The sequence below is a fragment of the Temnothorax curvispinosus genome, unplaced genomic scaffold, assembly GCF_003070985.1.
Source record: "Temnothorax curvispinosus isolate PA1 unplaced genomic scaffold, ASM307098v1 QBEX01013735.1, whole genome shotgun sequence".
Classification (NCBI taxonomy): Eukaryota; Metazoa; Arthropoda; class Insecta; order Hymenoptera; family Formicidae; genus Temnothorax; species Temnothorax curvispinosus.
The window spans coordinates 603,624-624,275 of record NW_020223515.1 but is presented as its reverse complement, the minus strand read 5'-3'; the positions used below and the strand labels follow the sequence as shown (position 1 = coordinate 624,275).

The following is a 20,652-nucleotide window of genomic DNA, read 5'->3' as shown; positions in this document are numbered from 1 at the left end:
CGCTCCTTTGCCTCGCGAGATGCTTCTCTTGCTTCGCGAAACACTCCTCTACCTCGCGAGACGCTCCTTTGCCTCGCGAGGGAAGCTTCCCTTGCCTCGCGAAACACTCCTCTACCTCGCGAGGTGCTTCGCTACTTAGCTTTATATGCGATCAAAATTTATACAATATATAAATTGCATCTATGCATACAAGACAATATTTTCAAAAATTTGACTTACACCACTATGGCTTTTACCCGTCCATATGTAACATTATTTATAAGAAAATTATATTGTAATAAGGAATTATAAGGAAACGTGTAATAAATTTGAAATTGTATGATACTAATGCCGGATATATTATACGAAATCAACATAAGACGATTTCTTAGGACCAGTTTCACAAGTGTCGGTTAACTTTTAATCTTAGATTAACTCACTCTTCGTCTTTTTCTAAGGGGGACGTTAGAAGGAGGCGAAGAGTGAGTTAATCTAAGATTAAAAGTTAACCGACACTTGTGAAACTGGGTCTTAATAGATAATAACGGTGTTTATTCTTTATCTATAGAATTTCACATTTTAAAAATTATCGTTAATTATTATAAATTTCACATAAATGTGAAGGTTTGAATCAACGCTCAAATAATAGCTTCTTGCTTGCAAAATTTGACATTTATCTGAAAATTCAAATTATAAAATTACGATTATATTTTTCAAAATTATGAGATACAAAGTTCGTAATAATTTTGAAGAATGTAATCTTAATTTTGTAATTTTAATTATTGTAATTCGTTATTAATTGGAATACGCAAGATGGAAGCGCGGCCGCCGCGACCAGAATATCCCCTCCAGCTGGCTAGTTCGGGTTCGGCACGATCCTAGCACGGACGCAAACCATGTGCGGTTACCGAGCGATACGACGTAGTTGAGTTGCATTTTCTCAGGCGGCGCGTCGGAAAATGCAACACAGCAACACACGAAAAAGGCCGGGATGGCCTCTCTCAGGTTTCTCTCTGCGCGTATCAAGAGATCGGTGTAAACACTAGGCCAATATGTATGTATGTACATACATACGTATCTATAAGGTCTATGGTCTATGCGCGTGACGTAGGTCACGTAGGTGACGTAGGTGACGTATATTTATGTCGAACACATGTGCAGTTTTGGCGGTAATTCGGTAATTGTCATTGTCATATTGTCAATTTCTCGTCTCTCGCTAATCTTGAATTTGCAACGAATCACGCGTATACAATTTACAGAATCGATAAAGAGGACAGCTTTGAAGCATTTCGAGCAACTTGGAGATAGGAGCCAGGGAGGATACTGGGACAGATATAATTTTTGGAGGGCAGCAACTTGTGTAGAAATGATTGTTAAAATCGAAAAGATAATAAGCTGCTCCTCGGAACATCCGCTATATCCTGCCGCCAATCTTCTTCAACGTAATTCCGAAAACTGGAAAGCTACGTGGCGATGTAGCAAACCAGGTGAAATGCTGGCACACGTCATCTTTCAGCTCGCTGAGCCTTCCTATGTTACGGGAGTCGATATTGGCAATTATCAGAGTTGCGTCGTCATTGTCACTGGATCCACGTCCGCGGAACCTGACAATTGGACAGTTATCGTCAACCACAAGTTCATGACCAACGATGAAGCTGCAAATGACAAGTTTAAGGATCAAGTTCAATTGTTTACTAAAAGAGAATTGAATCCGGATACCTTGAAGATCAAATTTGATCGAATCAAAGTTACCTGCATGCAATCGGCCAATTTGAAAGTGTTGTTTGGATTATCGTATGTCATTTTAAGATCAGATTCCACCGTTGATTTAGGCTTGGATGCATTTGGCAAGTTTAAATTTAAACAACCGTGCGTCGTCAAGACCCCCATGGAAATGATGAAAGAAACGATCCTTGGCAAAGCGGAAGATACAAAGACGGATTATAGGGAAGAATTGCGCGAGCGAATCAAGAAAAATTCGATGGAGAATTTCGCCAAGTGTCAAGAGGGACAGAAACTTGTGAGGAGGCCGTTGTTAGAAAAGTTGGAAGCTGGAGAAGCCGATGAAGTTTTTGGGAAACGTGATAAGACCCAGCCGCAACGCCTGAAAGATCAGAGAGACAATATCTGTGATAAGTTATTTAATCAAAGTCCCAAAAATACCACAAATATAGCCAATGAAAAAGTGGTGAGAACACCTTTTGGAGATGTTGTACCTCCGCGAAACGCCGATACTAATAAAAATAATATGAAAGATCCTACTCAAAGTCCTTCGACTTCTAAGAAACGCTCTTTGAGCGAATTGGATAATTCGCCAAGTGCGAAACACAGTGAAAGAAAGAAACAAAGGTGCTCCGAATGTTGCGCAGGCTCGCAAGATCACCTATGTACGACTTGTCGACGATTGCCACAGCCCAAAGACATCGAGAATGCTCGTCCTCCTTCGAAAACAAGCGGCAACGTTCCTGCAAAACTGAAAAAACTGAAAAAACCGTTTAAAGAATTGTTCAACGACGTTACATTCTCCCTCAGCGGATACGTCAATCCACAGAGAGACGAAATTAGAAGAAAGGCTCTTACTATGGGTGCCAGATATGTTCCTGATCCAAATACAACTAATAAAAAATGCACTTATTTGATATGTGCTTTTAAAAATACTCCAAAATACCAACAGTTCAAAAATCACACGAAAATTGTTTCTCATACTTTCATCGAGGAATGTTTTGATAAAAAAACGAGGTACATGTATAAAGTTTTATATATTACTTTTATTAGAGATTTTAAAGAATTACATGTAAAGAGAGAGAGAGAGAGAGAGAGAGAGAGAGTCACAAATTATGTATTTTACAGATTTTCTTGGAGGCGATACGCTTTAGATCAAAAAGATAAATTGCAGCCCGAGAGCGAAGAAGAAATTGATGGTGATCGATCGGAATCTGTATATGATATGGACACCGATGCAGATTCAGATTATTAATATTTCAGTCGAATTACATTAATTGTATTAATATTGATATATCGATTGGTCTCCTGGTCTCCTTTAATATTTATATGTAGGTATATTGAACAATCGATATAACTAGCATTTTCTTTAAATTCTCAAAGAAATATATTTTTTTATAGATGCACATATTTGACACATTTGGTACAATCAAGAGTACGCTGGCGCGATTAAAACTAAATTTTTTGTAATGCTATGAAATTGGATATATCAAATATGATTGTATCAAAAGTTGGAAGATGAAAAAACGGCAAGGTTTCGTTAATAAGACAATAAAAGGTTTTAAACCTGATAAAGCTTTTAAATATTTACAGATTTGAATATACAGGTTATAAAAGATGGAATGTCACGTTTTGCTACAGACATTTTAGAGAGAGTAAAAAATTAATTTGTCAATCATTGTACGATAAAATTAATTGTGTGTACATATAAAATTAAAGATCAAAAAAACACATTGCATGTGTCTCCATTCAGCTTTTATTTTATTTTACAACAGGCATTGCATGCACGTGTATATTTTAATGAAATCAGAAGATATAGCTTAATTGAGTCTAGTTTGTAATATCTCACGCGTTGCCAGTATATATTTTCTACATTATATAAATAATTTATTTTAGTCACAAATTTATGTTTGCTTTGAAACCCTGTCAGAGCGGTCGAAGCTATCGAATGAGAACAAGCGCGCGCGCGGCGCGACACGTGACTTATGGAAAATGGAATAATGGAAATGGAAGTGGAAAAATGCTAATTGAGCGTAGAATAGAATAGATGAGCGCGTTCGCATTGTAGCGTTAAAACGTCGTATGACTGGGCAGTGTATGATACATACGTACATCCATAACCTATACTCGACAAATGCGTGCACGAAAATCAATGATATTCACATTTACATTTTACAATTCAGTCACATCAGTCGTCACTCGTCACACGACATACGACACACAGGTGTAGTCTGTTCTGTAACGGTAGTGGCCTGCGCTTGACAAATTTGCAAGCTATCGGCGATTGTCACAGATTATCAGGATGACCGATGTAAATAGCGTGTTCGGCTTCGAGCTCTTCCAAAAACTCTATCACGATGATATCCATAAGAAAGAAGACGTGATAATTTTATTTGTGCACTGGTACTTGATAAAGTCTGGATTTAGATGCATTGGTATCGGAGATGAAGTAAGTTCTGACGATAAGATAGACGTCCTATGCGATAATACCGAATTTCCACACATTTCACATTCGTCTTACATTTAAAAGCATTTTTCGTAATAGTCTTTTCAAAATTCTAACCTATACATGTATAAAGTTTTGGTAATATATTTTTATATAAAAATTTTGTGAACAAATTTGTTCTAGGTACAATTTTCTTAGATTCGAGTGAAAATATTTTTTCAAGACTGTTACGAATATATTAAATTAGGTTAGACGCATCAAGTAGTATCACGAGTATCAAGCGTAGCACGTTAAATTCATTATTCAATCGTTTGACGAGAATTTCGGACATATGCGGATAATGCGCGTCATATGTCATACGTTGTAATTATCTTAAAAATGACGTTGAAATTTACAATTGTTTAGGTTGTGTTTGATGGATCAGAGAAAGGATCCGAATTACTTCCAACAGAATGGAATCTACGTCCCAATTATGCATTACGTTATGTAAGAGATGGAAAATTACATGTACTTCTTGGAATCAAGTCGGATACAGATCTACTGTTGAACTTGATGGTAACTTACATGATAATGTGACAGCAAAATTTTTAAATTAATTAAGTAACAGTGATCACCTGAAATATTATATATTTAAAATGTTATTCTTATAGAGGCACCACGATAATTATATAATTAGTATTCCGTTCCCTATCGAGAAAACTGTATCTGCGTTACATGGACCTTTAGAGATTACAATACCAGACTATCAGGCAATCTTACATAATATACAAAAAGATTTTGTAAGCCCGATATGTTCTAATGACGCAGCGACTCAAACAACCGTACCAAATAACGGTGGTTCCTCCGAAACAAACAGGATTCCAGCGCGCAATGATCATCATCCATTGGGGCCCATAGGACCCATTTATCAGCCATCATATCGGTAAATCAATATCAATTTAATTATTGTCCCTATATGACTTTTTGTATTAGTTTAGGTCTTCAAGTGAAAAGAATTCAAAATGCAGCATTTCGAGAGAGCTCGTGACCGTTAATTATTTTCCATTATTACGTGTAATAATATAGGGCTAATTCCTTTTAGTGACACAAGTCAATGCAAACATCGTTCTATCCTTCTTGGCATTCAATGAATAACAAAGACAGAACGACACTTATGTCGACTTAGGTCACTAAAAGGAATTGGCCTATAGTATACATACTCGTATATATGTACAAACATGTGTGTTGCTCTACATACATTAAATGTCGATATAATTTATAAATTATAACAATTTTCAATCAATTATTATTAAATTTTTCTACATTGTTCCATTTTAACGTGATCTAGCAGGTGTATAGTTAATTTAATTATTTATTTCTATCATTAGACCTGAACATGATCCTGCGAGAGTAGGAGTTAGAGATCTCGATCCATATGGAGTAGGCAGTGGTATGATATTCGATCCATTTAACACAAGACATGATCTAATTGGACGCTCACCGAGTGGCTTAGGAGTACCTGGAGTATTGCCGCCGTATGTTCTATGATTAGTGTGCTACTTTAAGTGCGAGAGGATCTATTTTCTAATTTAAGAATCAATTTAAACGTTATATTGTAGAGGTGCGATACCACCTGGTGCAAGATTCAGTCCTTTCGGTCCACCAGAGTTGAATCCATCGAGACCACACCGTCTCCGTAGACCCGGCGACGACCACTTACCTCCTCCAGGATATGACGATATGTTTCAGTGATGCGTTAAAAAAAATTGTAACTTGAATGAAAATGAAGGTAAAGTGCAGACAGTTGCTAAGCATGTTACAGAGTATGTTTGTATAATATGCTCCTTCGCTAACATCTTCTACAATATATTTTAACATATTGTAAAGAACTGTTTGTACATACATATAAAGAACCGTACATGAAAGATACATATATCATGCTTCTCTGAAGAGAGGAGTAAAGTTGGAAAATTTATATAATAAGCATCAGTCATCAGGGTGTAAGAATTATTATAAAACGGTCTTTTTTTTTCACAAAACAACTTCCATTCCTTTTTATTTCGTTTACTGATGTTTACAATGTAACAAAACGATTTCTTGTCTTTAATTTAATTAAAAGGAATTGTGTAATGCGATAGATAGGAAATTATATTCAAAAATTAAACGGTAATCTTTGCTTAAATTGCGCTAACTCGTTACTTTTATTTCTTGTTTAATCAATTTGTAGAGAGTGATTGTTCTTATTTTATTATGTCGGTTCAAAATAGAGGATTTTCTTTGCTATCTAAATTGTTCTCCCTTGAAATATTCACATTAGAAATATGATTAAACACAAGAGATCTTTATCAATACATAAAATTATTGTATTATCTAGACCCATATCAAGTGTAGCTATTTAAAAAAGATAATTTTAACTACAATTGCATTTGTTTTCGAGTAATATTAGTTTTTGCAGCGGTTCGATTCATTTCTTCGAGAAATAAAACATTCCACACTGTGTGGAATGCGTACTATCGTTTATATAAGCGTTAATAAGCGTTATTGCACAGCAGAACAATTTTTACATTATTGTTATATCGTAATTGACCATTTAATTTATTTCAAATAAAACAGCAACGGGTGTAATAATTTTCTACACCTGTTAGCATCACAGCTTCAATAACCACAATCCTTCTGCTTCCGCGGTCTATACTTTTTTATGCAGATAAAGAAAATTATATCACAGATATAATAAGATATTTATAATATTTATAAATTATTTAGCGATTTAATTATATACCTTGAAGAAGTGAATCGATGCGCAAGAGTAATAATTAAAGAAACGATGAAAATTATACTGGTAACTTTTAAAATAATAATATCTATTTTGTCATGAATATCGGCACGATTTCTTTCCAATAAAATGTTTTGTATTTAAAAAATCAAGTTAAATTGCTTTAATTATCATAATTGAACTAGAATTAAACGGGTGAAAGTAATGGTACTTTAGCATTTAAGGTTGGATCTCATTTGCTTTTATATAATATATATCCGAATATCCCTCGTCCCATCCTCTGGTAAAAAATATTGCAGTTTTTAATATTACAAAAAAGGAGATGTACCAGATTTTAATTTCGTTTCGAGTCTGCGATTGTAGTGAATGTACTCCATAATTATCACTCGTTAAAGAATATGTACGAGTAATTAAAGTTGTCTCTTGTCGTTTATTTAGTAGCTAATTGCAAGTAAGTAATCGATTACCAATCGATTCTGTTTAGTCATCGTTTGTTAGAAGAGGTAAATTGCCAATACACGATTAACAAACGTGTAACGATACGTAATCATTGTTGACACTGTCGTTCTGGTGCTCGACAGTGCGGCGGGTATCTCGGGTGTCTCGCAGCAATTAAATTTACTTGGTTGAACGTAGCGTTATACAGCAACAAGACTTTATTGCCGCGTAACCATTGTGCAATAGTTTCATTTCCGGAACGCACCCATTGTTGAGCAGGACAATCAGAAGCAAGGACAACATACGAATACAAAGTAACGTACATTCACATGAAATCAGCAGACACGCGTGAAATGTTTTAAGTATTATTACATTTGTTATTATTTTACGAGTGAATTTTTCTATCCTTTGAACACAGTTTAGTGTGGCGTACACAGCATCATTGACAATTTTACCAAGACAGAAGACGATGATGACTTTACATAATATGCTTGTATCAGATTGAAAAATCTACTTTGACTAAAAGTTAGATATGCAAAGATTTTGGTAAAATTGTCATTGAGCTACGGTAATACGTGATATACAGCTCTGGAGTGATTTGCTTCACATTAGTTTCTCATTATCCATCATTCAAGTTAACGCAGATTCCAAGTCCAATAAGAGTTAAAAACATCCATCAGCGATTCGGCATGCCATTGGAAATGCAACGCAATATCTTTCTCTTTTGTTCTTCAAATTAAAGAAATTTAATTTGAAATATCTTATAGCTCTAATGCTGCACAGTGTTATCTATCAAATATTTCTGCCAAATATTAAAATGTGTAATCCAAGCATAAATTATTGCTAATGTTTTGTTAATTAAAATCAATGTCAGTTGTAATTAACAGAATTCCGTATATACACAATGCATGTGATAAAAATAGAAGAAAAAAAGAAAAAGAAGATAGTAGTTTAGTACATTACAATATCATGTTTTGCAAGTGTGATGCATTTAACATGCATACGTACTCCTTTAGCGTAAAATTAATAATCTTTTATTATGTCTTGATTCGGTATAAAAATAATTTTGATGTCGAGCATCTCGGAATTTCATATTTTTGCAAAGTTGTGGCTGATACATCGTTTCGAAAATAGCTTTCTGAAGAAAGCCGTTCTTTGAAAAGAATACATATACACGTATCTTCATTTTATTTCGAGCGCATGCTGCGGAAAATGTATATAAAATCTTCCTAAAGAGTAGTATTATATTTGACATTCAAAGCAGATTGCCTTGATATATTTTCTTTAAAAAGAAAATGTCTTTAAAAAGAATTGTATATAGACATTAATTCTGATTCGGATTCTAGTTTTACACATCTTGACATTTGTATAAAGAAACGCATTTGTTTCTTTATAATAATCTTATTTTACCCTGAAATTTAATTTAATAAATTGTAAATATTCTCTCTCTTTCGCGCGCTCTCTTACTCTCTCTCTCCCCCTCTCCCTCTCTGCGTATGTGTGTATCACACGCGCAACATAATTTAATATCGTAATGAAATAACAAATCGATAATGTATGGATGTGTTACATTCATTACAATTACAATTTCCCTACATTTTTCATTTCTCTAATTAGATAAATCAATATTTTCCTTTTCATTTACAATTGTTTATAAAGAATATTGGTCTCGTATCGAGAAAAAGATGAGATATATATTACATAATGTACGAATTTGTACATGTGCGAATAATTCTCGCGTCACGATTTACAAATCAGTAAGGCTAAATGGCAATAATATAGTCAATCATTTTTTTTAAAAGATAGTTATTACCATTTCAAGACTTAACTTTTGTTCTTCCATGGTCAATATTGATCAAGTATCAAAAATAACAGTTCATTTTAAAAGGAAATAGCAACGATTTTGAAGCGAATTTTCCCATCGTTAATGGCTCCTTTCGGAATATAAAATTAGATAATGCAAAATATGCCTCAAAATTGGTTGATACTTATTACCGTTGCATTTCCAGTGATAGACCACTCAGAACAGATTTGCTACAATATGCCACTTGTTGTCAGGCGCAAAATTCTACACATTTATACCAATCAGTATGAATTGGTGAATTTTTTTTCATCTTCTCTTCCCCTTTTCTAAAAGTTCTTTGATCTATTGGATGCAGCAGGAATTTTTTTGTCCGTTCTTGAGCTTCAATCGAGACTTAGGACGATACTTTTCAAGAAAAGTTAACTGCTTCGCGTTTATGGCGCCTCGTCTTTTTCTAGAACAAAGAAAGGAAATTATTACAATTTCCACTTTTTATTTTGCATTTTGTAGTGACGCGCGTTCCACCTGTTTGAGCGATACAGATTGCAAGATTGCAACATGACTTACTCTCTGATAAGGGCAACAGCATCTTCGAACTTGAGCCCAAGTTCGATGAGAGCTATCGCAACCAAAACTGGCGCTCTACCAAGACCCGCGACACAATGCACCGCCACACACGCGTCAGGTGATTCTCGGAATCGGTTCTTTAGCAACTCAAACCATTCATCCACCACCTAGAAAATGTCGATATGGATGAGTAACGGAAGATGCAATATGCAATGACAATGACCATGACAATGACAATGACATTTATTCGAGTTGGAGTTGTCCCCTTCACTTTTATCGCAACACAGTCGAAAGATAAGACCTTTACCTCGTTCGGTGGAAATGTACCATCGTCGAATACCAAATCTATCACATTGATCCCCTCTGATTTGAGTTCCTCTACTTTGTACGTTGGTTCGCAGACTCTCACCACCTCCTTTACATTGTGCTTTTTCAGTTCCTATTAGAGAAACGTAATTATATACAATTTAGATTATCAGACATAACAATAAAGGGTAAAAATAAAGATTCTTGGACGATGCCTTGGACAGTTTCGCTTGTATACTAACTTGAATAAAGGTATGGATGGTTTGATCATTGGGCCGATCAGTAATGAGGAACTTCATGTTTTTGTATTCAATCTCGGCGGGCGCCGGTCTGATATCCTTTACCCTCATGTTGCTCATTTCCTTGTTAACCGCAGAGATGGTTATATATCTGTACCCTCTCTTATTGTTTTTAACTCTTAAAGATCTTGTACAACTTGTCTCTTAGAATCTCGTACGCGTGCCACACTACACGAAGCGACAAAGGCTGGATTTGACAACTTAGCCCATTAAATGTCAGTCTTATAAAGTTGTTTTTCATTTAATTAATAGATATTTTATTTTTTTACAGAGGACAGAACCGTGGGTTTTACATGTAGATTTTAGGTAGGGTCGTCGGGGTGCGAACTTGGCCGAAAAAGTAAGGGCTACGTTACATTAGGCGGTGTTGATATGCGCTTTAATTCTTCCCACTTGAGACTTTTCGACTATAATTCACGGAAGATTACCTGAAATCGATATAATTATAATCGGTAGGTAATAATAAAATGTACATGTACATAATTATTATTAGCTCTTGTTCCGGAGCTTTCCTTGGGGATTTCTACGCTTACCTATTTGGCACTGGGTGCTCCCTGTGACAGGTGCGCTCAGTATCTACGATGCTTGCATCTACTAAGGTAAATTAATAAATTTCTATTAAATTCTTCTATGTCTTGCGTGATGACTAGTTGATGATCTTTCTGGCTTCCCCGATGTGATAATTCTCTACTACTTAAATATCTTTCTTCCTCCCTCTCCAAGATGTTTCCAAGATTTTCCCCTCTTTCCTGCTCTAACGATATCTAATAATTGTCAGGGAGTATGGGCGTGTCTCTCTATTTGTGTTGAGCCTGGCAGTATTCTGCGCTATCCAACTGAAACTCCATGTATGTGAGGATGCACTCACCAGGAAACTGCAACACAGCATCAAAGACGAATATGACCACGTGTTTCTCGGTTGACTCAGTTACGCAATAAAATAAAATGTATTTTCAATCATTTTCATCGCGCGCTATTTTCGTCATACGTGCACATGACAATTGCAAAGCGAACTTTCGCGCGGCGCGCGGTCACGCGCTAGTAAGAAAGTTGCGCCTGATGCCAATTCGCAATTCTTCTCGAGCGTCTTGAGACTTGAGAGCTCGAGTGCGAAAACTAATTCGTTTTCGCACTCTCGTCTCTTTCTTTCCATCTCTACATCTCTGTATTCTGTATTATATTCATAATACAAGATATTCGTCAAAATGATATAGTATTTCTTAAATGAATTTAAGCAATTTCGTTTTGACTCAAATTGACGAATGATTAAAATCGAATAAATGTCATTGGGGCGGGGACGCGGGTTGAAGGACCAGGTTGCGGAAGAAACGTTTTGAGATATATGTTTAAAGGATGCTACGGTAGGACTTTAGATCGCAGTTTTTAGTTGTCGTATGCCAAGCTTGCGCTGTCGACAGCGCATTCGACAGCGCGCGTAGTTGACCTCTCGATCTTTCGCCGAGACCGATTTGCGAAAGCTCCCCCTTTTGCGTAACCGAGCCGTCGATATGCGACGTATTACGAGCGTCGCTGATTGACGAGAAAGAGTATGACCGACCGACAACCAGGCATATATGCACCAGAATAACCGAAATTGGCAGGTGAAGAGAAGCTCGAATGAGAGCGCGCGCGTGCTGTAACGCGCTTCGTGAAACGCCGCCAAGGCCAAATCCATCACGATGGCGTCGCGCGTCGACCGCCACACGACTGTATTCTATTCTATTTCTTTCACATGATACCATTGAATCTATGTGTGCCTTCGTGGATGCGTGGGTGTAGCTCCCCCCCCCCTCTCTCTCTCTCTCTATCTGCATGCATGTATCTACTCGGAAATTTCCAATTTCGATTCAGAGATCGAAAGAATTGCTGAAAAATGTGTACCGTACGTAGCAGCATTTCAATTACTGAACTGGAACTAGACATCTGATGGCTCGACTTGTAAAAAATTGGTCGCATATAAAGATCATAAAGGGGCTGTACGAAAACCTATCAGATATACAAAAAAAATCCCAAGGCATAAAATTACTCGAATCAGTCTATTACTTAGGCTATGTGACGCGCGTAAACCGTAAACGGACTTGTTAGAACAACGTTAGGATATGTGGAAACTCAATTTACACTTTATGTAGATGACATATCTCAACTCTGCACAACGTTAAAAATCTTCCGAGAATTCTTCTATAAACGGTATGTACGTTTCCCAATGATTCATTTAGGTTCTTCAGAAAAAATGAAAACTAAACATATACGCGCATTCGTTTACACAAATCAGCAAATATGTATAGTAATATTTTATCTTATTTTTCAGCATGCAATTTTCTACGTACATACAATAACAGGAATATGTAGCAAGGAATGAAAAAACTGTGGCAAAAGAATATGTTAAAAATAACGTAAGAATCGCAACAATGTACTGAATTTTGATGACGAACACGTAAAAGCCGCGCGTTGTACGATTCGTCGAGAAAATTTAAAAATACATATGTCCGGACACTATCGAATCTATACAGAGAATTTATTCAACATTATCAGAGGATTTATGCGAAAGATGGTCGCGTGTTTTATAAATTGCACGGTGCGCAATTGTCATCGTGTTGTATGAACATGCAATGTCGCCGCGATGGCGATGTATTCGCTAAGCGGCTAAGAAAACAAACCGACCGGTTCACTCATATATACACAACGTGTCTAATTAATGTAATCGATCGAGACAAGAGAGGGATGAAGAGAGAGTCAAATATCTTGAAAACTAAATTGAATCTGATTTTTTTCTTTACAATGTTTCATAATTTAATTAAAATAATTTTTGCCTCGCGATCCAACTCGCAAGTTGAATCTCACATTAGAATTTCACATTTCCGTGCCTGTGCAAAATCTCTACGCTAGAATTGCGTGATTTTTTACAAATGCAATGATCACTGCAACGTAAAAGATTTATAGTCTTGCGTAGAGAAATTGGCGCGATTGAAACCACGTCGTGTTTGTATTCATCACCGGAATCGTCAGAGACTGTCGCAAGATCGACGACGCATTAGTGCTCGTGATAGTAAACAAAATTCTATTTGCGTGTAGTTACGTCGCGAACGCTGTCGGACAGACCGCAAGCCGAAGCGACGTGCGAAGAACAAGCTGAACAAGGCGACAAAAATCGTTTGCTCTACACCTCTATCGATAGAACGTATATAATGGAAGTTTCCGTGGGAGAAAATAAATGCGTTGAGTATTTATACGCAGAATATTTTTATCCTTAAATATTATCCACTTGAACGTCAAAGAAGTGCGACATTCGCAGATGGGCTATTCGATACATAGGTATACAAGTATACATATATATATATATATATACGGTATACTCCCGTATGCGAGACGAGGCGAGACGAGACGAGACGAGACGAGACGAGACGAGAGGAGAGAAGAGGAGCGGAGAGAAGACTACGCGAGGCGAGGCGAGGCGAGGCAAAACGAGACGAGAGAAATCGTGGGTCAGGAGTCAGGATTGAGAGACATAAGAATTTATCTGTGTCTCTCGATGTATTAAACGTTTCTATCGAAGGAAAATTTCGACATTCGATCCAATCTCTAGATACAAGACAATTTTGTGACGTTGTAAATTGTACGAATAATTATAACGTAGCCGACATCGGTGAAACGGTAAAGGGGAAGATATATGCCTAAGATATGTATCAATATCGAATATCAATTTAAGTCTCGAAAAAACAGTAGTACTTTGCAACTCATGCAACACGTTGCATAATTGTCGCAAACGATATCGCGATATTATCGATGACTTTACAACTCGTCCGTGATTTTTCTTTGTCGCGAGAAAAACGAAAATCATGAATCATCTTGACGAAAGTCAAATACTAGGTTAATTATCGCGTCTTTACCAATCGACCAATTATTAATACTAACGACGCGACGTGGCAGTCTCGAATGCAATTTTCCGTCATTATTATCGTTATCATTATTATTTAGGCGGAAGTCTCTTACGGTGATTGACCAATACATATCGATCGATATTTTCCTTCAAACCTTTCGTCGTTGACAAACAGCTGTTATTACCGTGCCAATTTTCATCCGCGTAAAGCAACGTTACTCACGTTGAACGTTTATATCGTATAACTGTATTTATTTCGAAAGCATGTGAAAACTCGGCGATTCCATCATCAGCCTTCGTTCTATTAACGTATCGTCGCTTTCGACAGCCGCGCTATGTCACGTTTATCGCATGATACTCGCGAACTTTCGTGTACCGATAATAGCTCCCGCTTCTTTCTCCGAAAGAAGAAATTTGCATCAACCGGAACTGAAATTTTCCTTGACCGCTAGATTAACGAAATCCTTTCGCTACCGTGAGAAAGCGGTATCTCTTTGCTCTTTGCACGCGTGAAAAATTATATGCTAGCAAACAGGTTTTCGTGATTTACTTAAAACCTGTGTGTAGCGAAAAAAAGATAGAAGAAAGTAAATGACGAGCATTGAATTTTCACGAGCGATGAAGAGAAGAATGTGCTTATAATGATATTTATTTTTCCGATTACTCTCGTTTGTACCAGTCCGAAAACTAGTCACGCGTTCAAACGCGCGTTTACGTTGGCGATTATCGTCCGACAACTTTACCTTACGGTCATTTGATAAGAAGTCTGCAAGTCCGAGGTCACGGAAGCGTTTCAAGACAATTTAAGATCTGAGCGTAAAACAATTGGCGTATTGTTAGAACGGTCGTTAGCAATGTGAGAAAATCACCGCACCATCACCAACAAAGTCACATCTTAATGTCGCGCACGCGTGCACTTTCGCTAAACCACTCCAAATTTACAACTCAGGATGCAAAATCGTATTCTTCATATTGTCCATTTCCGTATTGTCAAAGTGACTGACAGGAGATTCAGAGCTCTCTCTCTCTCCCTCCCTCCCTCTCTCTCGACGAGTTTCAAATAAAATCTTGTACACGTTAGCGCATTAATTATCTTATTGTTAGATTTAGATTCGTGATCGGTCGGAGAGCGAAAAATTTACATTCTTCCTGGCTTACGGAGAACTCTCGAATGACGTCGCAATAACTGTACCGATTTCACGAGAGAGGCGTGAATCGCGAGATTCGCGAGATCAAAGTAGCGGCGAGCCGTGAGGCCCAGCGAGCGCGCGGCTGATATCGTACGTTCGTCGTGGCAGTCGCGTCGAATCTGGGCCAGCCACAGCGTGGCGATCAAAATAGCACGGCGTGTCGAGACAGCTTCCACCCTTCTCTTCATCGAGCGAGCACTCGTCATCCTGATCCCCTCCACGCACGCACGTACGTACGCACGCACGCACGCACGTACTCGCGCACCACATATGTCAACGCATTCCACGCGCAATGTTCCTCGACTCTGTCCGCTGTCGTCCGTCGTCCGTCGTCCGTTCTCGCAACAGTAACGTTTCGCCTTTTACGGCGTACAGTTGAAACTCGGTAAAAATTCGGACCGCATCGAAATTACGTAAATATCGCGTTTCCGACTTTTGCATCGGCGATATTATTTCGTCCCAGAATTATTCCTATCGCTGAAATCTAGCACGGCCGCGCTCCGATTTCCAAAGCGGTTGACGTTGATCGCCTGATCGGCCGATCGACCGACTTCAATACCGATCGATGAGAACGCGTGCCAAATGGCACGTAATAAAGCATATCGAATTTTCAAGTCCGGTATAGTCTATGAAAAGAGGAACAAATAAATCGCTAATCGTTAACTTGTTCGCGGCAATACAATTTCCGTAATCGCTATAATCATCCATTAATGAAATAAATAAAATCACGATTATCGCGATTATGATTGCGATACAGCGAGCATCGCGAGGAAGCGAAACAGAATCAGAAATCAACAACTGTCCGACGATTGCGTCTTGTTGCATGGGATTGCATAAGATTGCACGGATTCTTTTGCCACGCCACCACGCGCAAGCTCGATAACTCGGTACCGATCGGTGATCGGCCATCTTTATCGTTTATGCCTTTACGCCACGCGCGCGCACGCGATTGTCTTTCTGGCTTCCCGCTCGAGGATAGAATGGAAACGTCGCCGGCGCGAGCGCCGCGCCGGTCCGTCCGAATGTCGATCGGTAAGCGCCCGCGACTTTCACGGTCATTCTCGCTACGCGATCAAGAGAAAACAAGATCGCTCGTCAAACTATGATGTCAAAACTCGTCGAGCCGGATAAACGACCAGATCGTTACAGTAACGTACATATGTCGCTGGATACGTGCGACTTGGACACTTGTCGACTCGGCGGATGCAACTCGATGCGCGCCGTTTCGGAGAACTCGCGCGGATCGATGCGAGTACGGAGAAACGTCCAACGGAATTCGACGAATTCCCCCTTGCAGCCCCTGCAGACACGCGTTAACATTGTCAACATCGTGGTCGATCTATACACGGCGAGATAACGTCCTGGTACCGCTCGAGAGACCACCCGTCCTTCGGGTACGAAAAGTTTTCCTGTTTCTCTGAGAATTATTCAACGCGCCGCACCGCGCACGAGAGCTACTCGGATAATCCGCCACGCGTGACGATGCGTTTGCGCTTAAATCTTTATTGTTAGTTAGTAACGATAATATAACACGATACTTATTTTTTTCAGCTGCGGGGTAGATGCGCGATCGAAAAAAATATTTGGCGACGCAGTGACGTCACCAGGGATCAATACGCGGTGAGCATGGTCAGGAGGAGGCGTTATGACGTCGGCAGTCGGTCTGTGATGTCACTGTCGTCACTCGCGTAGGAGACGCGCGTACGCGTGCGAATCTACTAAACAACGGAAAACGGTCGACGGTCGTATAGGAGCGCGCTAACGTGCTAGCGCGCTCCGACTATGACCTCAAAATGGGACTAGTGATTAGGGAGTCCCGTGCGCGCGTCAATCATTCCTTCCTGGAGATACAATGATACTGACGAGAGATGATATATACAACGCGACAGCGATATAACAGTCGAACATAGCCCAGCATGTAATCGACTACTCGAGAGTATGACGTACATCATCTCTCTTCTCTACGTTACATCGCGGTCCTGTACATCTGTGCCACGTCTATGCCTCCGCTCCTGCGACTTTTGCCGTTTCTTCCCGACGTTCCTGCCACCACTCACCACTCATCATTGCCACCACCAACGGTTTTCCAGACAGACGACAATGAAGCAGCGGGGTTGAATGAGCCATAGGGCGACGAACCGCGCGTTATTAGGCAACGTTCATAACGGCGTTAACATCGGTAACAAGATTTTCGTCTATCGGATTGTCCATCTTTCCCGTTTGTTCGACATTTCCTTATTTACGTTATTTACATTAAAGCGACAATTTCTCTTAAAAACGATGCAAAAAAGATAAGTAATAATGCGCACGAGTGATAGCTTTACGAAAAGTAATTGTAATCATTTAATCAAGTATCTTTGTACCGACGATATCGCTCACATTTCGAGTCCTCGGATAATACCATTCGAAATAATCAGAAATAATCAGTACAACAGTTGTGAATTCCGAATTATTGAGAAATACGAAGATGCATGGAGAGGCAGGAGAGGCTACTCGAATCTACACTGATAGCATTAATAATTTGCTTTGCAGCACAGCTTCATCGAAAGAATAACAAAAATTCGCACACTTTGTTTAATATGAATAGATTTGATCAATCCAATCAGCACTCGTGACATAGTATTTGCGGAATAACTGATTTAAGGAGAACGCAATTTTAATATCCGCGTCGTAGATAACGAAAGCGGTCGCGAGCACCAGCGGTCTCAGGTGTACGTTAAAATCGATACTTCAAGTAGGTCAGTAGGTTACCAGGCGAAGGATGATAAGAGACCACCTTGGACTAAGAATCGCCACTGTCAATGATACAATTAATATGGAATGATACTCTGTTGTATATAAATGAGTAACGTATTACCGCGAAACAACTCTGTCGAGCACATGCAATGGCAATTTGCGCGCGTGCATGCATACACAAATTTTTAGCGCATTTATAAATTAAAAAAACTTTTGTTATTTTTAAAATATTAACTTGAAAAGGCTGTGATTTTTTTTTGTTTCATATAGGCGATAAAACGTGTGTAAATTTTAAAATTCGGTAACACAATGAGAAAGTAGGGGTCGAGGCAATAAAAAAGTAGAAAAAAGCCTCTTTTTTGTCAAGATGCGCCAAGAGCACCAACAGATTTGCTTAGCTCCCCTCTAAAATTCCAGCTGGCCCCGCTGGCCCCCCGCTCGCCCCGCTCGCAGTGGTTCCCGTAGACATTAGCGATCGTTATCCAAGGTCAGTGACATCGGTCGTCCACCCTAGCGTCTCGTCTGGCGTCTCGAATATCTTTTTTCTTTCCTCCCGCAGGGCGACGCTCCTGCGGCTACACAGCGGGGATATAACATTCGTCGTCCTTTGGAAACCGGCTCGGAATAGGGGATATTCGATCCGTTTAAAAACTCTCCGACATCCCCCTCGCCTGATACTATTTTTAAGCGGACGACCGACGCTCGACAGACGTCATTCGCGCGACGACGCAGCTTCGTACGCTGTGCGTTTATGTTGGAAACTATCCCTAAGTTTTGCATTTTTATCCCGCGAGGCGATTTACGAGGCTCAATTTTAAAAACAAACGCGAACACGTTTTAGCTCGCATATAAATTGAAATTAATGACATTTTCCCTTCCTTGCGTCAAGTTGATTACGATCGATCAGTTACAACTGTCGTCCACAACTGGATCGTCAAGATTTTGTTGGATCGTTAATCGTTACGCTTGACTTGAGGAAAACGTAGCGAATTCTAGAATAGCTTAAACTCGCGGGTCCGATTTGTTCGAAATGAATCAGCGCGAGCTTGACTCATTTCTCCACATATTTACGGAACACGCATGGAAAATCGGTACATCTCGTCGACATCTAATTTTTAATTTTACAACAACATTACAATAACGCGCCAATCGATTATTGGCAATTTTCCGAATCTGTGCTTAAATCTTTGCGTTTGCGAGTTATTAATTGTCTCGGGAACGGGATGTACGAAAGTGATTTAACGAAGCAAGTCTGCACGCAAAGTCTGATCTTACGGAAGTACGTTTGGTCGTCCGGGGGATCTTGTATTATAAATTATAAAAGATATGCGACGACGGTGGTCTATTTTCGCGCGGCGACGTTCTTTGTTTTGCTCCGTGAGTGTGTTTAGTTTAGTCTCGTGTTGCGACGTGAGCGAGGTAAGAGCGAGGTAAGAGAGAGTCACATGCGCGTCTCGCTCAGTCTCACCGCTTGTGACGCGTTCGTGTGCCGAGGGCAACTTAATCCGAGCTGAATAAGAAGCTCCTTATCGCCCGTCTACGGGGGGGTCGAAGCTTAAAACACAATGTTACATAAATTGATTCTAATACAACGATACAACGACATAAACTCGGGCTCGAGTCCATATGTATCGGCTTACGAGGACGCGGCGATTACTACGTTCGATCAGCGCTGATCAGCGCGAATGCATCGACTCTTGCATTCTCTTGCAAAAAGACGTCTCGTGTTTCCGAATCTTACAATTAGTTCTTATTATCCTTGGTCCTCTGATAATGCGTTTTTCTATACCTGAATGTAATACCTTCTGGGCGTAAGATTCGAGTTGGACGCGTGCAATCTGCGTGGAAAGGTCAAGTTCTTGGAAACGAACGTTCCTCTTCTGCCGCGTTAAAAAGAGCTAAAGAGAGCAACGAAACACGTCAACGAGAGCACTCGAATCCGCACGTTTTTTTCAAGGTAACATGTGACTCTTGGACGTTCTTTCCAGATAAACGACGAGACAAATCTCTTTAGCTAGGATTAAAAGGACCTCCTGGCTCTTGGCTCCTGACAACTGGCGCGGATACCACCCGCGGCTAGTGCGGATACATCTTTTAGGAAATAAGAGCCGACAAGTGGATCGAGGTTAAACTCGCGAGAGACGAAACGAAACGTTCTTCCTGGTGATTTGCCTCGAGCAAGAATTGAAACGTTCCGTTACGTGCGCGACACGATTGAGGAGAACGAAGAGAAGTGTGAACGAAGACAAAAGTGGAACACCAAGACAGTCGTTGGCCTCTCTCGTCTCTCGGTCGGGTTCCCGTTCGCGGTAGCGTAGTACGGCCCTGCGTCCCGTCGACGTCGTCTTAAGGTGTCTACACACTTGCAACAGAACATCGTAACTGCAACATAATCGTAAATAAGATCGGATAGGAATGATGTTGCGCGTATACATATTTGAGATAAATTGTCGTCCGAACCGTGTCGAACCGAACGTCGCGCGTCGCGAACAAAAACATTCTTGCATCTCATTATTTTCGGTATCTTGGCTTTTCT

The 20,652-nt window shown here is 39.4% G+C and overlaps 3 protein-coding genes across 7 annotated transcripts; 2 read left to right on the top strand and 1 right to left on the bottom strand.

Moving 5' to 3' along the window:
- The first annotated feature begins 1,050 nt into the window (after positions 1-1,050).
- LOC112463929 (DNA repair protein XRCC1) lies at positions 1,051-3,449 on the top strand. Of its 2 annotated transcripts, XR_003041854.1 has the most exons (4): positions 1,051-1,156; positions 1,239-2,718; positions 2,830-3,032; positions 3,103-3,449. XR_003041854.1 is itself a non-coding variant. In XM_025030640.1 (3 exons), exons 2-3 carry the CDS (start codon positions 1,346-1,348, stop codon positions 2,954-2,956), a joined length of 1,500 nt encoding a protein of 499 aa, XP_024886408.1. In that variant the 5' UTR covers positions 1,051-1,156; positions 1,239-1,345; the 3' UTR covers positions 2,957-3,449. The 2 variants fall into 2 exon arrangements, 1 of the variants encoding a protein (XP_024886408.1); XM_025030640.1 differs by having other exon boundaries at positions 2,830-3,449.
- A 96-nt stretch (positions 3,450-3,545) lies between these two features.
- On the top strand, positions 3,546-6,409 carry LOC112463930 (proteasome inhibitor PI31 subunit). Its single transcript, XM_025030641.1, has 5 exons — positions 3,546-4,150; positions 4,553-4,702; positions 4,798-5,069; positions 5,515-5,661; positions 5,746-6,409. The coding sequence occupies exons 1-5, from the start codon at positions 4,004-4,006 to the stop codon at positions 5,876-5,878; spliced, it is 849 nt and encodes a 282-aa protein (XP_024886409.1). The 5' UTR covers positions 3,546-4,003; the 3' UTR covers positions 5,879-6,409.
- A 900-nt stretch (positions 6,410-7,309) lies between these two features.
- LOC112463931 (protein tyrosine phosphatase type IVA 1) lies at positions 7,310-15,468 on the bottom strand. 4 transcript variants are annotated; one of them, XM_025030642.1, is made up of 6 exons: positions 14,934-15,468; positions 10,847-11,188; positions 10,257-10,741; positions 10,016-10,147; positions 9,709-9,875; positions 7,310-9,595 (listed from the first exon to the last, which is right to left on the bottom strand). In XM_025030642.1, the coding sequence occupies exons 3-6, from the start codon at positions 10,371-10,373 to the stop codon at positions 9,484-9,486; spliced, it is 528 nt and encodes a 175-aa protein (XP_024886410.1). In that variant the 5' UTR covers positions 10,374-10,741; positions 10,847-11,188; positions 14,934-15,468; the 3' UTR covers positions 7,310-9,483. The 4 variants fall into 4 exon arrangements, with proteins under 4 accessions (XP_024886410.1, XP_024886411.1, XP_024886412.1 ...); XM_025030643.1 differs by having other exon boundaries at positions 15,333-15,468; XM_025030644.1 differs by having other exon boundaries at positions 15,349-15,468.
- Positions 15,469-20,652: the final 5,184 nt, after the last annotated feature.

What these genes read in the sequence shown, in the direction of transcription:
- LOC112463929 (XM_025030640.1), top strand. Translation starts at nt 1,346, where the DNA reads ATGATTGTTAAAATCGAAAAGATAATAAGCTGCTCCTCGGAACATCCG. An exon ending in TGTTTTGATAAAAAAACGAG is followed by an intron (nt 2,719 to 2,829) that starts GTACATGTATAA and finishes TGTATTTTACAG; the next exon opens with ATTTTCTTGGAGGCGATACG.
- LOC112463930 (XM_025030641.1), top strand. Translation starts at nt 4,004, where the DNA reads ATGACCGATGTAAATAGCGTGTTCGGCTTCGAGCTCTTCCAAAAACTC. An exon ending in GCATTGGTATCGGAGATGAA is followed by an intron (nt 4,151 to 4,552) that starts GTAAGTTCTGAC and finishes ACAATTGTTTAG; the next exon opens with GTTGTGTTTGATGGATCAGA. An exon ending in ATCTACTGTTGAACTTGATG is followed by an intron (nt 4,703 to 4,797) that starts GTAACTTACATG and finishes TTATTCTTATAG; the next exon opens with AGGCACCACGATAATTATAT.
- LOC112463931 (XM_025030642.1), bottom strand. Translation starts at nt 10,373, where the DNA reads ATGAGCAACATGAGGGTAAAGGATATCAGACCGGCGCCCGCCGAGATT. An exon ending in CCATCCATACCTTTATTCAA is followed by an intron (nt 10,148 to 10,256) that starts GTTAGTATACAA and finishes TTTCTCTAATAG; the next exon opens with GAACTGAAAAAGCACAATGT. An exon ending in GTACATTTCCACCGAACGAG is followed by an intron (nt 9,876 to 10,015) that starts GTAAAGGTCTTA and finishes GACATTTTCTAG; the next exon opens with GTGGTGGATGAATGGTTTGA.